We start from the raw sequence: 17,448 nt of genomic DNA on the forward strand, positions 1-17,448 counted from the left end.
TCTTCTCTTTCTAGTAAATTAATCTTTTTATTAAAAAATGTATGTTTTTTAGTTGAAAATTTAACTTTTTGGATGAGAATTCTTGATTTTTATTGAAAATTCGTATTTTTTTCGTAGAAAATTAATTTTTATGTTTAAAAATTTATCTTTTAGTTTAAAATGTCACGTTTATCAGTTAAAATTTCAACTTTTCGGTTGTGAATCCTTGAATTTGGTCAAAAATCCGTTTCTTTTCTTCTGGTAGAACATTTAGTTTTTTTGTTAAAAAAATCATGGTTTTAGTTGAAAATTCAACTTTTTGGTTGAGAATTCTTGAATTTTATTGAAAACTCGTCTTTATTTTACTAAATTAATCTTTTTATTTAAAAATTCAACCTTTTTATTGAGAATTTTGTAAAAAAAAATTATGTTTTTTTTCGGTAGAAAATTAATTTTTTTGTTTAAAAATTCATCTTTTTTCGTTAAAAATGCAACTTTTTGCTTGAGAATTCTTGGATTTGGTTAAAAATCATTATTTTTTATTCAGTAGAACATTTATTTTTTTGTTAAAAAATTCATATTTTTTAGTTTAAAGGTCAACTTTTTGGTTGAGAATTTTTGATTTTTATTGAAAATTTTTGTTTTTTAGAAGTGAATTAACCTTTTTTTTCATTCATGTTTTTTAGTTGAAAATTCAACTGATTGATTGAGAATTCTTGAATTTTCTTGAAAATTCGTGCTTTTCCGTAGAACATTAATTTTTTTGTTCAAAAATTCATCTTTTCGATTCAAAATTTAACAACTCGGGTTTAAAGTTGAACTGTCTTTCTTAAAAATAAAAAAATAAAATTATATTTCTTAAAAATTCAACTTACTGGTTGAGAATTTTTTAATTTAATTGAAAAATCGTCTTTTTTGGTGGCAGATTAATTGTTTTGTTTAGAAATTTATCTTTTTTCTTGAGAATTTATGTTTTTAGTTCAAAATTCAACTTTTTGTATGAGAATTTTGTTAAAAAGTCGTTTTTGCCAGTAAAAAATTAAGCTTTTTGTTTGAAAATTAAGGGTTTTAGTTGAAAATTTCACTTTTTGATTGATAATTGTTGAGTTTTGTTAAAAATTCGTGTTTTTTTTCGGTAGAGAATTAATCTTTTTATAAAATTTTTTTTTAATTTAAAATTTTGGTTAGTTGGAAATTCAATTTGAATAAATTTGATTATTATTTGATTAAACTTGATTCAATTTGATTAAAAACTTGTTTTTTTTTTGTAGAAAATAATATTTTTGGTTGAAAATTGATATTTTTATTTAAAAATTCAACTTTTTTTGTTCAGCATTCTTGAATTTATGTCGAGAATTCTTAAATTTGATTACAAATTAGGTTTTTTGTAGAAATCAGTCTTTTTTTTTACAAAATTGATGTTTTTAGTTGAGAATTTAGATTTTCGGTTGAAAATTCATCTATTTTATTGAAAATTCTTCTTGGTAGTACATTCCTCTTTTTTAGTTGGAAATTCAACTTGTTGCGTATTTTAAAATATTAAAAAAAAATTTTTTTTTAGTAGAAAATCGATCTTCTCGTTTAAAAATCCATCTTTTTTAGTTTGGAAATTTATTGGAAACTTTTTTGTAGATAATTCTCGAATTTTGTTAAAAATTCATCTTTTTTGGATAAAAATTTAGCAGCTAGGTTTTAAAGTTTAATTACTTTCTAGAAATTAAAAAAATTCTTTCGTTCTGGATAATTTCACTTTTTGGTTGAGAATTCTTAAATTTTATTAAAAATTCGCTTTTCACGGTAGAAAATTGATCTTTCTGTTTAAAATTTAATGTTTTTTAGATGAAAATTCAACTTTTTGATTGAGAATTCTTGAATTTTTTTAAAAGTTCGTGTTTTTTTTGTTTGTAAAAAATAGCCTTTTTGTTAAAAATTTCATATTTTTAATTGAAAATCTAACTTTTTTTTAGAATTCTTGAATTGTGGTCGAGAATTCTTATATTCAACTTTTTGGTTGAGAATTCTTTAATTTTATTGAAAAATCGTGTTTTTTGGTGGTAGATTAATTTTTTTGTATACAAATTTATCTTTTTTTTGAGAATTTAAGTTTTTAGTTGAAAATTCAACTGTTAGATTGAGAATTTTTGAATTATGTTAAAATTTTGTGTTTTTTTTGGGTAGAAAATTAATCTTTTTATCAAAATTTTTTTTTTCATTGACAATTTTTTTTTTTTTAAATTCAACTTTTTTGTTCAGAAGTCTTGAATTTTGGCCGAGAATTCTTAAATTTTATTCAAAATTTGGTTTTTTTAGAAATTTAAATTTTTTGGTTGAAGATTCATATTTTTGGTTGAAAATTCAAATTTTTGGTTGAGAATTCTTGAGTTTTAAAGTTTAACTACTTTCTTGAAAATAAAAAATTAATTTTCTTTCTTTCCTAAAAATTCACCTTTTTGGTTGACAATTCTTCTTTCCAGAATTCAGAATTTTCAATTTTGTTAAAAAATTCGATCTTTTTTGTAGAAAATTAATCTTTTTGTTCAACATCTTTTTCGTTATAAATTTATATTTTTAGTTGAAAATTCAACCTTTTGGTTCAGAATTCTAGAATTTTGGTCGAGAATTCCCAAAATGTGTTCAAATTTTTTTTTTTGTAGAAAATTAATCTATTTGTCTTTTTGTTTAACAACTAGGTTTTCAATTTACACTTTAAAATCCATATATTCGGTTGAAAAATTGCCCTTTTTAGTAGTAAATTTGTCGTTTTTTTTATTTAAAAATTCAACTCTTGCTTAAAATTCATGTATTTTGTTGATAAATCGTCCTTTTTAAGTAAAAAATTAATCTTCTGATTTGAAAAAGTCTCTTTTTCGTTAAAAATTCAAGTATTCTAGTTAAATATTCATAATTTTATTTGAAAATTGATTTTTTTGTTGAAAATTCCACTATTTTAGTTGAAGATTTATCACATTAGTCGAAAATTTATCACTTTGTTCAAAAATTTAACTATGATTTTAAACATTGTTTTGGTTTTTGTTAATTTTATTTTGTTTTTACTGAACTATGTAACTATTCCAATTGAATATTCTATTATTATATATTTATATAATTAGCAATTTTTCTTTGTTAGTTAAAAATTCGTCTTTTTTGGAAGAAGTTAATCTTCTTGTTAGAAAATTGATCATTTTGGTTGAAAATTCAACTATATTAGTTAAAGATTTCTAATTTTACTTGAAAATTCATCATTTTGATTAACAATTAAACTATTTTGTTAAAAATTCTCTTTTTTTTATTGAAAATTAATTTTTTCTAATTTGAAAATTTAACTATTCCATTTTTTAAATCGAAAACTGACGTTTTAATTCCAAATTCATCTCTTCGATTGAAAATGCAACTATATTAGTTAATGATTTCTAATTTTCGTGTCAAATTCATCATTTGTATTGAAAATTCAATTATTTTGTTAAAAATTCAATTTTTGTGGTTGAAAATTAATTTTTTCTTATCTGAAAATTTTACTATTATATTTTGGATCAAAATTTGATGTTTTAGTTCAAAATTTATCGTTTTGATTGAAATTCAACATTTTTTGTTAAAAATTATTTTTTTTTGTTGATAATTAATTCTTTCTTATTTAAAAATTTAACTATTCCATTTTTTATCGAAAATTGATGTTTTAGTTCAAAACTTACCATTTTGATTGAAAATTAAACTGTTTTGTTAAAAATTGTTTTTTTTTTTCTTTTAATTTGAAGAGATTTTTAAATATTCGCTGCAATTTTATTTGGAATTCGTCCTGAATTCTTTTAAATTCGTTTGAATTCTTATAAATTCATTCAATTTTAATCATTTTAATGGAGTTTAAAACTTTTTCTTTTAATTCATCTTGAAGTTTTGTAAACTTACCTTAAATTCTTAGGCATTTCGTCAAATTCTTTTCAGTGCCCTTTTAATTTTTCTGACCTAACTTAAAAATGACTGAATTCAATGCATTTTGTCATATTTTAAAGGATTTTAAATTCACTTAATACTTTTTAACTTCAGCTTGGTTTCTCATTAGTCATACCTTTTTTTTTAATGACTGAATTCTTTAAAATTCTTTTGAATTTTCGAAATTCACTTTAATTCATTTCCCTTAAATACTTCTAAATTGACTTATATTTTAATGAAATGGATTTAAAAAAATCCAATTCCTTGAAATTCTTTTGAATTGATGATCGCCATTAGTCACTTTTTTAGTTTTAAATTAGTAGGCTTTTAAAGATTTGAAGTGATATCCAGTTGTTTAGAATTCACCCTGAATTCCTTTAAATTCTCTGCAATTTTTTTTTAGTTTTTAAAAGTTTTTATTCAATTGACCCTGAAGGCCTGCTATTGTTCATTACTTTAAGGTAGTTTACGCGAGATTTCACTTTTCTTAGGAATTTTCTTAAAGTTTCGCAATACATACAGGAGATTAGTATGCAACGACCATGCAGTTTTTAACTCTATGTTGAGTCTGTGAAGTTAGGTATTATCTGCTGAAAACAGTGCCTTTTACATGGGTTCCATATAAAAACGAGTTAAATTTATACAAATTAAATTGTAGCATCTAAACAGTTCTTACCATTTAGGTTATAGACTAGAGATGTATAGAAGAATATAGAAATAAAATTGTACAAAAAATACAATTATGTCTTGAGTTTAGTATAAGAGATATAAATGTCAAAAGAATAATATTTTTATTCACGCGAAAATTATAGCACAAGGAAGTACTGACGATTTGGCAACACTGTCTGCCTTTCTGATGAAGGCGCTTGTTAAATCCACGTGTGTGAGTAGCTAGCCATATTGGCCATAGCCACTAAACTGAATGCGATGTTGCCACGCTCATTGCTGAGCTAGTATGCGATGTTTATGTATATTCTAGGTTTGTTTGTGTCTAGGGTCACTGGAGTTTGATTTTTTAATCTTCATTGACCGTGAAAAATGTTTGCGAATCGGGAAAAAGCGGGGAAATGACCGGGAATTTTGTTTCTTTCAGAATACCTTTCGGTTCCGAGTCGGACTTGGAGAAGCATGCCTGCAGTAAACCAGCAGTTGAGGAACCAGTTGCAGTTGTAGCTGAGCCAAAAGAGAAGAATAATCCGGGCCAATCAAAGCGCAGTCTTGTTGTCCGGGTCTCGTGTATGACCTGCAAGGAAGTTTTCCCAAATCGCGAGGCCTACAATCGACACGAGAAGGTCTTCAATCACTTGAATTCCACCAAGCCCGAGTACATCTGCGTCTCCTCGAACAATAGTGAGAAGGCGTACATTTGCACCCAGTGCAAGACTGTGCGGATGTCGATCGAGGACTTGAAGGAGCACTGGTTCTTCCATCGGCCTTGGCGAGAAAAGTTCTCCTGCGCCAACTGTCCAGACGTGCGCTCGAGTCGATTCGAGGAGATCGAGACGCACTGCAAGAGGTGCAACAAGAATGTCGTCGGAGTGTGTCTGGTATCGCTGGTGGCCGCGACCTATCAGTGCAAGCCCTGCAATCTTCACTTTGAGACGGGTGTCGAGTGGAAGGAGCATCGGCAGATGTGCAAGCCGCCGACAGTCTACAAGGCCTATGCGTACAATGCGCAGTCGGGATATGAGCCCATCATGCCGGGAACGCCGCCGCCGGCGCAGCCAACGCCGCCACCACCTTCTCCTAGATCATCTTCTTTGGTTTCCTCGACAGTTGTCTCCACTGTCGCGTCTGCGATTGCGTCTTCACTTCAACCCCTTTCAGGTATTGTCTATCATAATTTGATGATTTATTGCCTTTTTTCTCTCTCGATACTTAATATTTTAGGGCTCATTCCTAGATTTAATCCTTCTGGCTTGAAAATTTATTTTATTCCACACTCGACCGAAATGGCCACCTTTTGCCCCTGACAATAGGGGCGAAAGTAGCATATATTTCCCGCAAACCTCATTTGCGGGGCGAAAGTGAAATTAGCGGGGCGAAAGTAAAATTAGCGGGGCGAAAGTAAAATTTGCTGGGCGAAAGAAGATTTGTCCCTCGGGTAATTACTGCCCTCGTGAGAAGATTTTTCCCTCTGGTGATCGGGCAGAAAACCCACACACATTCATCTTTCTTCGTAAAAAAAATAACTATTTTCTTAGGAAATTCGTTTTTCTTTGTTTTGTTGAAAATTACCTTTTTTACTGAAAATTAATTTATTTGGTCGAAAATCAATTATTCTGGAATAAAGGTTCACCTTTTTTGGTTAAAAAATAACTATTTTATTAGAAAATTCATGTTTTTTTGCTTAGAAAATTCAATTATGCTGTTAAAAAAGCATCTATTTGAAAATTAAATTCTTTCAGAGGAAATTAACTCTTCTAGCTTGAAAATTGATATATTTTGGTTAAAAAAATAACTACTTTATTAGAAAATTCGCCTCTTTTTGCTAGAAAAATCAACTATTTGGTTGAAAATTACCTGTTTTCTTGAAAATTAAATTCTATTGTAGAAAATTAATCCTTCCGGATTGAAAATTGATTTTTTTTAAATAAAAAAAAACAAACTATTTCATTAGGAAATTCGTCTTTTTCTTTGTTTGGAAAATTATCTTCTTTAGTTAAAAAATAACTATTTTACTAGAAAATTTTTATTCTTTTTCTAGAAAATTCAGCTATGCTGTTAAAAATGCATCTATTTGATAATTAAATTATTTCAGAGGAAATTAATTCTTCTATCTTGAAAATTAATATTGGTTGATTAAAAAAACAACTATTTTGTTTTAAAAAATCGTCTTCTTTTGTTTAAAAAATCAACTCTTTGTTGGAAATTACTATTTTTTAAAAATTAAATTCTATTGTAGAAAATTAAATTCTTTTCAAATACCTTTTTTGTTGAAAGTTAAATTCTATCGTAGAAAATTAATCCTTTTAGATTATTGAAAACGGATCTTTTGTGATTAAACAAAACAAAGTATTTTATTAGAAAATTCGTTTATTTTTGGTTAAAAAATCAACTATTTGTTTTAAAATTACCTTTTTTGTTGAAAATTATATTCTGTTGTAGAAAATTAATCCTTCCGAATTGAAAGTTATTTTTTTTTTAAATAAATATTTGTTAGAAAATTTGTCTTTTTTTTCAGAAAATTCAACTGTACGGTTAAAAATTCATTTATTTTAAAATTAAATTCTTTTTGAGGAAATTAATTCTTCTGGCTTGAAAATTCATTTTTTTGTTAAAAAAGAACCATTTTGTTAGAAAATTCATCTTTTTTTTTGAAAATTATCTTATTTTGATAAAGATGAGATTCTATTGTAGAAAATTAATCCTTTTAGATTGAAAATTGATCATTTTGGGTTAAAAACAAAACTATTTTGTCAGAAGGTTAGTCTTTTGTTTTGTAGAGAAATCAACTATTTGATTTATAATTAACTTTTGGTTGAAAATTAAATTTGATAGCAGAAAATTAATCTTTCTGAATTAAAACATTGATCTAACTATTTCGTTAGGAAATTCGTCTTTTTTGTTAAAAAATTCAAATGTTTCGCTTAAAATTACCTTTTTTGTTGAAAAAATAAAATTTTTTTCTAGAAAATTAATTATTCTGGTATAAAAAATAATATTTTTGGTGAAAAAATAACTGTTTTGTTAGGACAATTTTTTACAAATTTATAGTTGGAGCTGAAATTTATCCAGAATAATAATAATTTTGTTTTGGAACAGGGAATTTTCAAATTTTTACCAATTCTGAGTTGAAACTGGTATTTATCCGAAAGAATTATAATTTGTTTTGGAACATAGAATAAAATTTTTTAAAGAAATTTGGAACTGGAACAGGGAATTTTTGTAAAAGAATTAATTCTAGTTTTAAGTTGAAACGGTATATTTTCGAAAAAATTAAAATTATGAATTGGGACAGGGAATTTTACAGAAAAATTCTACTTTTTAGTTGAAACGGAGAATTTTCGAAAAGTATTAAATTGCCGGATTTGAACAAGAAATTTTCAATTTTTATCCAATTTTGAGTTGGATCTGGAATTTATCCAGGAAAATAACAATTTTCAATGGAAAATTTCCTTTTTTTAAACAGAATTATAATTCTGAGTTGAAACGAAGTACTTTGGAAGAAAATTTAAATTATGAATTGGAACAGGGAATTTTTCTAAAAGAATTAATATTTCGGATTCAAACAGGGAATTTTCAATTTTTAACCAATTCTGAGCTGGAATTAAAATGTAAAATTTCTTAAAATGGTATAATTTGGAATATTTTACAATTCATTGATAGATTCTTTAGTTTAGAGCGTTGAAAATGATAACGTGGATTTATATTTTTGAAACTGAATCTGTATTTTTGAACTCTAGAATTTATAAAAGTTTTAAATTTTTAATTTGGCAGTTTAACTGCATTTAATTTAAAATTGCTCCGTTGAAAAATGTTAGTAGCTTTGATTTTATACGTGTAAATGGTTGAATGAAACAACTTTTAAACTTCAATTTTCAAAGTTTAAAATTCAAGAATTCCACTTTGAATGCTTTAATTTGTTGTTTATTTTTTATTACATTAAATGTAAAACTGTTTAGTATAGAGTAAGATTTTTGAGATTTTCAGTTTTTATTACTTCGAATGGTATCATTTTTTGATTTAGTGTTTGATTTTTAAATTTCATTTACCGTGAAAAATGTTTGCGAACCGAGAAATGGCCGGGCATTTTTTTTCTTTGATTAAAACAGCCACCCTGATTGTTTAATTTGTTCTTTATTTTGTATTACTTCAAATGGAAAAATGTTTAGAATAGAGTTTGATTATTAAAATTTTATTCTCCGGGAAAAATGTTTGCGAACCTGGAAAAAACCGGAAATTTTGTTCTTCGATTAAAACGGTCACGCTGCGGAAAGAAATACTTGAAACTTGTTCTGTTTCAGGTATAGTTAAACCTTCTCGTGCAACTGTAACTGCAACTCCAGCTTCAGCTCCAACCGTACTTCCAATTACACGTTCAGTACCTAAAAGTAATTTCATAGCCATTTTGCCGAAGCCGACACCGACACCGATTAAACCGAAACTTACATCAGCCACTCTGCTAGAAAAATATTTACAGTTGGGCACAGCACCTAAGCCGAAGCCAAAATCAAAGAAGCGCCAAAGTGAGGATGTCGAGGTGATTGAAATCCTTTCCGAGAGTAGTTCGCGAAGTTCCGTGACGGAATTTTCGAGAGACACAAGTTCTGTGACTGAAGTTGTGAGAAAAGAGACTCCTGCTGCTGCCGTAGTCCTAAATTCAAATCAAGCCTCTAGTCCATTCGATTCATTCACCACAAGCAATAATGCGCAGAGCGAGTATCAGCGTAAAGATGTTTCGATGTCGAAAGCGGTTGTCTGTTATCCGTCGAAGAGAAAAGAGAAGAAGCAATCGCCGCGAAAAGATACGACGCCGCAGATTCCCGCCAATCAGGAGACCAGTGACGACGCGGAGAGAAATATGGCCATGACTGCCGTCAATCCGGAATTTGAGACTTTGCTCTCGGAATTGGAGGGCTTGGAGACGGATCCCCTCAAGAACATTCTCAGGATGGTCAGGAAGAAGACGAAAGAAAATCTCGAAACTTCCCTGTTAAATAGTCCCGGGACGGCGGGAAAATCGACGCCGAGAGTTAGCGTCGAGGAAGTGCAGGTAGAAGATGCACCTGTGTCGGAAGTGTCTTCAAAATGCCCCGAGAAAGACACACTGAGTCCTCTTCCCTTTGAAGTTGTACTCTTGCCGGAGGAGGCTCCTAGTCCAAAATCAGGCCCTGTCTCTCAAACTTCTACTGCCAGCAAGATATCGAATTCCCAAGCCCAAGATCAAAGTGTGACTGATAAAAATATAAATAGCGAGATTAGTAAAGGCACCACGGAACCGGGCTCGTCAATAATCGAGGAGTACATCGAGTACATCATGATGGATGAAACTGCTCCTCCCGCAGTGGAAGTTCCAAAAGTCGAGAAGGCGCCAACTCGTTTGCGTGTGAGAAGTTTGGCCGAGTTGCAGGAAATAAAAATGCATCTCTGCGACACTTGCGGCGAGAGTTTCAACGCAAAGCAGAGCTTTGATGATCACGCTCGCGAGAATAATTGTGCGAGGGCTCGCGATTTGGAGCCGCCACCACCACCGCCGCCGCCGCAGTATGTGGAACCTCATCGAGAACCTGTTGAAGAACCTCTTCGGCGAGAACAGTCGCAAGACAGCGCGAGCGACGTTGACTACGAGGCAGCGCTCAGGCTGAATTTAGTTAGGCGCGGTGTCCTCGCTCCAAACGAGTTTGTTCCACCTCTAGTGCCCTTCACGATGCAGCAGCAAAACGCATCAACGTCCAAGGCAGTTATGGCACCAGTTTCCGCGAATCTAGTTGTACCCGAGAAAAGAAAGTCGCTGCCTTCCTCCAAGAGTCACTACAGTAATAACACGGGCGTGATTTCACCCTCGAGCAGTACGTCGCGTTTCAATTTGTCGCACGCGCCTCGCTCAGGCGCCATTCAACTCCCGGAACGAACGGGCGGCAGTGTCATTCAGAAAAGGCCATCGGGCGCGGCGACGCGAATCCAAAATCTGAATCACCGATCTGAGATTCATCATCGTGGACTGCCGCAAACTTACAATCGAAGAAATTCACTGGGAATCAGACCACCTCCGCCCTATCCCTCGAATGAATCGACCCGATCGCCGCTCGACAATCGCTCGCCAATCAGCTCGTTGAGCTGCACAACTTGCAGTTTCACGGCGAAAAATTTGTCCGAGTTTTCGAATCATCTGGTGATGCACTACATGGAAACGGATCAGAATCGGGTGAATGAGGATCTGAATCAGGAGAGTCTGAACTCGTTGAACAGTCCGAACACATCGGGATTCATATCTGGCACAGCGGGAACACATCTGGCTTCGGCCATAACATCTGGCCCACATCCAGATATTCAGTCGATAGCGGCAAGCGATGTGTACAGTGGAAGATCGACCGCTGTCACGGGCAATTGGCAAACGCCGGCGCGATACATATACGCCTGTCAATTGTGCGATTTTCGAACCGAGTCCAAGGCCTCGATTCGCCTCCACGAGAAGAATCACTCGACAGTGGCGGTGATGCGACAGAAGAATCTACAGCGATTGCAGAATCAGCAGATGATCACCCAGGCTTTTCAGACGCAGCGCCAGCAGCATAGTCAGCAGATGACCACGACGACAGCGTCGAGCCTGTCGCAGCTGATGGATGCGTCGCATGGTAACAGTCAGCAGCCGATTATTCCGGAAGCAGCAAGTGCTGAACAGAATGCGGCTGATCTTTATAATCGGGTGAGCAGGGATATTTTCCAGTGTCAATTGTGTAACGATTATTCGTATTCGACGCAAGAGGAGTTGACTCGACATCTGGATTTGGTTCATAAAGAAACAAGTGCTCGCAAAGAGGGGCCGCCGCCTACCGGCAAAGAATCGGCGGCCGATTCCAGTACGGTGTTCTTTGTCTGTGATTATTGCGAGACGCCGCAAATTTTTGAGTCAGAGGTTAACTTAAGAAAGCACATGAACTTTTTGCACAATCACTTATGCCAGATTTGCAATCATCGGTGTACCTCCCGAGAACGCTTGCAGAATCATATGTTGCGTCATAAATTGGAGAACCAGACCCAATAGGAGATGTGCTAGAATCAATGCACTTGATGAAAAAATAAGATTGAGACCAAAAAAAGAAAAAGAAAAAAAGAATTGATGAAATTAATTAGGAAGTTTCTTTTGTATGGAAGAGGTTTTTTTTCTTTTTATATATAATTATTCTCAAAGGATGATTAAATATTTCGGAATTTTGGTTCAAGTGTATCATTTTTTTTGTTTTGTTTGGCTTTTATGTTATTAAAAAAGTTGTTTGTATATTGCGCAAACAATTTTTTGCTGATAGTATTAAAACGAAGAGAGAACCCGGCTCAAAGTAGGCATATATTTTTTTTCTAGCAATCAATTTACTGGTCACAATTTTCATCCGCTTTGGAAACTCGGGTTGCGCAATCGACGTCGAGAATCGATTTCGCTTGTTGGGATCGATTTGCGAATCAGTTCCACTTGTCGGAATCGATTAATCGATTTAATTTTCATTAATTTCAATGAAATTAAAAATAATTTGAGGTTTTTTTTCAAGGGCCAGGGAGGAATTAATTGGAATCGATTTCGATTCCGACGATTCCCCCAGCTGTTTTAGAAAAAGCTCGCGATTATTTTTAATTTGATTTAAAGTCACGCTTATCCCGAAAGTGATTTGGCCTTGGCACTACTGTGCATGCGTTGAATATGGCGCTTCATTGGCTGCCATTCGCGCGCTTATTTGAAATCTTGAAAAGTACCATTCTTAAATTTATTATAAATAATTAAGAATGACTATATTTTAATATGGTCAAATGTCACGTAGATGGTTTTTAATATTTAATGAAAATTAAGTTAGAAAATAGAAAATTCATTGAATAAAAAATATATTATTCAATGTAACCTTTTTTATTTTTTTTTTGTATTCCTACTAATTTAGGCATTTAAATTTTATTTATTAATTAAAGTAGATAAAACTTTTTTATTACAGGTGCATTTCGAAATATTTAACATTTGCTTATCGAGAAATTGTTATTAAAATTTCATAAAAGCATAAATGTTAAATTTTCAATATGCGAAAATTACCGTTTTTTTATATTTTAAGGGACGTCTAAAAAATAAAAAAAATAAAACTCGACATTTTTAGATTTCCAATTTTTAAAATAATCCAATAGAAAATTTCCAAAATTATAAAATTGTCGAAATTTAAAAATCCAGAAATATATTTTTTAATATATTTTTATTTTAAATTGAAACAATAATTTTTTTTTAACTTTAAATATTAATTTTTTTTTTAATATTGTGTTCTCTTACTTTTAATAAATGAATAATATTTATTCTAAAAAACAACAATTTTTTAATTGTTTAAATTCGAAAATTTTATAATTTGGAAACTTCTTAGATCGGATATTTTATAATTCGGCAATATTCTGTTAAGAATTTTTTAAATCGGGAATTTTCGAATTTTGAAATTTTTCAATATCGGGAATTTTACTTTTCGGGATTTTCCGGTCGATCTTTAAAATCTTCGAAAAGTTTTGCATTTTTTGCATCCTTAGTAGAAATAGAGAACTAGTTCGAAACGCGTCGATTTTTCATCAAAAAAATAAATTTAACATCTATGCTGGTAATTAAAAAAAATGTTTTATCTATTATTAATTATACTTTTTTTGAAAATTTTATAATAAATTCGACTGAGTTTCTATTAAATATTGACCTTGGTAAAATTTGTGTATCCATTTTAAGTAATACACAAAATTTTAAATGCATAAATTAGTTACAATAAGAAAAAAAATAAAGAAAAAAAAATTACCTTAAATAACATAATATTTTTTATTCACTGAACACTCATTTTATTTCAAACCTGATACTCAAAATATATTAAAATCCGTCCATTGTGTTACTTAAACTCTGCATAATTTAATCTGATTTAATTAAAAAGAAGCGCCCAAATCGGATAAAAATTGTGACCTGTAGATTGATATAATATTATAAACAAATTAATGAAAAAATGTCATTTTTCAGACTTCACAATTATTTTTGTATAAAATGTGAAATTAAATAATGCTCGATTGTGAGTAATTAAAAACTAATGCGATTTCGCCATGGATAAAACAAGTTTTATAAACAAATTCACAGTTTGCCTATTTTTTAATCAATGGACTTCTACTAGTTAAATTAATTATTTAATTTTCAAAATTTCCTTAAAGATTTTAAAATGAATTAAAAACTTCAGATTTTACCAAAATTCGCGTTTTTTTTTAAACTTAAAAGATGTCTATTCATTGAAGAGTAGTCAAGCTTTGAATTTGTTTATAGAAATTGTTCAGATAGTTTTAGACATTTGTCAATTTTCAAATTATCATAACAAATAATAATCGAAAATATAATTGTAGCCCATTCCGCAAACCAAAAATTGAACCTATTCAATGAAAAATAGCCAAACTGTGAATTTGTTTACAAAAATTGTTTAAATAATTAATATTTTTGATCAATTTGCGAAGTGTCATTTCGAAATGTTATTAGAAACACATTTGTAATTGATTCCGCAAACCAAACATTGAACGAATTGATTGAAAAATAGACAAACTGTGAATTTCTTAATAAAAACTGTTTAAATATTTAAAAATCGCTGTCAGCTTTCAAAATATTTCGAAAAGTCATTGGAAAGCTATTTTTAATTGATTCCGCAAAATAAAAATTGAACTTATTCATTCAAATATAGCCAAACTGTGAATTTGTTTATAAAAATTATTTAAATAGTTAAAATAAAATTGAGCCCATTAATTGAAAAATAGCCAAACTGTGAATTTGATTATAAAAACTATTTAAATATTTTAAAATTGTTGTCAGTTTTCAAAATATTTCGAAAATTAATTGGCAAGCTATTTTTCATTGATTCCGCGAACCAAAAATTGAACTTATTAATTGAAAAATAGCCAAACTGTGAATTTGTTTATAAAAACTATTTAAATATTTAAAAATTGCTGTCAGATTGCAAAATATTTTGCAAAAGTCATTGACTTTTTATACAAATCTATCGATTGCAATGAACTAAACATTGAGAATTGCGAACAATGACATGTTTTTTTTTACTTATTTGCTTATAAAAATATACCTGAATTTATTTGGTAAATAAAACGAATTTAGAAAAATGCATGGCAACAAACGTGATGCGTTTTTTGCAACCGATGTTGTAAACATTTAAAAAATGATTCGCTCGACGAAAGTAGGCAGAATTGTTAGAAATTTTTGTATATTAGAAATTTTTGGTATATCTATGGATATATTATTGTGTGATATATTAATAAAAAAAAAGATTGAAAAGTTCGAGCAGGTAAAAATATATTTTTTTTTTCACTCCGCCTCTTCCGTACAAATTTTCTACAGCATGCTTTACAATATTTTTCATTAAACTGCAATTGTTAATATGTTTTAATATTTATCCCAGAGTATAATTATCATAAAAAAAATTGTTTAAACAATTTAGATTCCAGAATTATTCGCAAGTGCCTTGATTCAGTATTAAATTTGCAAAACTTGGCCGATTCAAAAGTTGAAAGTAAATTTGTTTGAAAATAAATGTTTAATTTATCAATCGTTGATTGTAAATCAACAAATTGAGTTAAGAAATTTTGCAAATATTGCCGAGAAATACGAATTTTCAAAAGTAGGAACCGTTTAGTGCGAAAAAAGTTGCCATTGAGGAAGATAAATCGAGACTAAAAAAATTTTGAAACCTATCAAATGCACATTTTGGATGACCTTTGTTTTTTATTCTAACTTAACGCAAATTTTTTTGTTAAATTCGAATTTAAATTTCTCTTGTGCAAGATTAAATTAGTAAACGATTTCAAAATTTTCTTTGTTCTCGATTTCTTTTCCCCGAGGGTTTACAAATAAAATTTTTTTTTTTCAGAACGGCTGGTGGAATTCCTCTTAATTGCGTAAATTTTCGTGAATTGAATGGCGTGTGACTAATCGTGGAACTTAGCGTCAATCAGTATAAAATACCATTTCATCCTCCTCCTCCATTTTTTTTTTTTTATTATTTTTGGAATATATTTTTTATTTTGTTTTTTTCATAATATCAAAAGTATAATTCCCATTGATAATCACATTTAATTATGTACATAAATCATTTTCCGAACAAAACCTTCACATCTGACGCTAAATCTGGATTAGGTTTTTTAAAATAAAAAATGTTGAATCTCAGCGATTTGTAAATACAATTAGTAGTGAGGAAAATTATTTCTTTACTTTTAAGGAATAATTACATTAGAAGTATTTTAATTAATAATTTTCTAGTTAGGATTCTAATACGATAAACATTTATTGAATTATTGACGTATGGGCAAAGTAGTTAAGAATTTGTTTTAACTTGCGCCATGTTTTAATTTAATGTCAAGAAAATTACTGATTTTTTTTTCTTTGTAATTTATTTTTCCAAAACCGTAACGCACAATTTATTTTGACACTGGTTAAATATATTTATTTCGATGTACGATTCTTTAAAACGAAACTTTCGACCAATTTGTGTTTTATACCTAATATTAAGTTGTATCGGTTAATAATATAGAAGATTGTTTTATGATTTAAAATAACGAGGCAATCAATTTATTAAATAGGCTTTTTTTTAATTTGTTCTTTAATTTGCAGATTAGTTCGGATAAAAAATTGTAGTTTTTTCTTGTTAAATCTTATTTTTAACGAAAAGCGATTCTGGAAGATTTTGTGAGTGAATGCAATGAAAAGTATTGAGTTTTGTACGAGAAATTGTGTAAAAATATAAAAATAAATGTGAGCATGTTTCTTGTGTTTTCGGTGAAACTGTAGAAAAATAGGAACCGAGCAATAGGGCTTATTGAATTATTATTATTATTATTATTATTTAAAATTGCCCAATTTCGATACTATCAGATTTTTTGTAACAAATGCTTACAAAAAATATTCTTCCTCTTGCTTAAAATTATATCAAGAACAATTATAAAAATGTAGGCGAATGTGGGTTTCTAAAGATAAAGACTTGTGATTGTATGTGTTAGAAATGTACTGACTTGTATGAATGTAATAAACATAATAAATCGAATTTTTTTCTACATTTGCATGTGTTGTCGCTAGAAGTCCTATAATCACTTCCGTTTTTTTTTAAATTTTTCCTATTTTATAATGATTTTTTTAGTTCTAGAATAATTTTACAGGGCGAAAAAAACTGCAATTTTTTGCGAATTAAAAAATAATCTATCAACAGTCCAAGAAATAATTTTAATTAAAATTTCTTTTCAAGAGAGTTTTATTGAAATTATTATTCTTTTAAATATTATTACAGTCCTGAATTTTTCTAGGAGCTCTTTGTTTCAATATGACAATGTGAATGAAACTAAGGGAAAAACCTATTGTTTTGGGCTGAAACATGCTAAAATATTGATTAAAAAAACATCACTCGTATTTCATTTTTTGCACTTTGATTATATCTTGAAAAAATAATTTGAAGAGAATATTTTAAAAGATTTTAAAACATCAAAATATTTAGAAAGTTTTGAAAAGATACAAGCATAGTTGTAAACTTAAAATGAATTTAACAAATTAAAAAATAAATAGATTTTGAAGATTTTGAACAAAAAACGTGGAAGATTATTAAGCATTTGGAACTGTTTCAATGACAAAAATTTTCTCAAATTTTCTGCACAAATTTGAAATCATTTTTTATTTTACGAAATTTATTTTTTAAAAATAGTTTACAAAATTTCAAAAAACTTTAAATAAAATTAAAATTTTTATAGATTTTGAAATACAGTTTAGAAATCTTTTCAGGATAAAACCAAAATTTTCTTAAGAATCCTGGAAATAAAAAAATAATTCCAGTAATTTTAAACGATATTTAAGATTTTTAG

At 29.3% G+C, this 17,448-nt stretch overlaps 1 protein-coding gene across 3 annotated transcripts in view; it reads left to right on the forward strand.

The window, feature by feature from the left end:
- The window catches only part of LOC117177722, a 45,666-nt gene extending 29,011 nt beyond the window's left edge, over window positions 1-16,655 (forward strand). For 2 of the 3 annotated variants that reach the window (XM_033368610.1, XM_033368609.1), the window contains exons 4-5: window positions 5,000-5,733; window positions 8,874-12,471. In XM_033368610.1, the coding sequence (XP_033224501.1) occupies window positions 5,000-5,733; window positions 8,874-11,614 (3,475 nt within the window). In that variant the 3' untranslated portion in view covers window positions 11,615-12,471. Of the gene's footprint in view, window positions 1-4,999; window positions 5,734-8,873; window positions 12,472-15,473 lie in introns of those variants that run through there. The other variant, XM_033368611.1, reaches the window with a different exon arrangement.
- The last annotated feature ends 793 nt before the right edge of the window (window positions 16,656-17,448 follow it).

This window comes from Belonocnema kinseyi, chromosome 8, assembly GCF_010883055.1.
Source record: "Belonocnema kinseyi isolate 2016_QV_RU_SX_M_011 chromosome 8, B_treatae_v1, whole genome shotgun sequence".
Classification (NCBI taxonomy): domain Eukaryota; kingdom Metazoa; phylum Arthropoda; class Insecta; order Hymenoptera; family Cynipidae; genus Belonocnema; species Belonocnema kinseyi.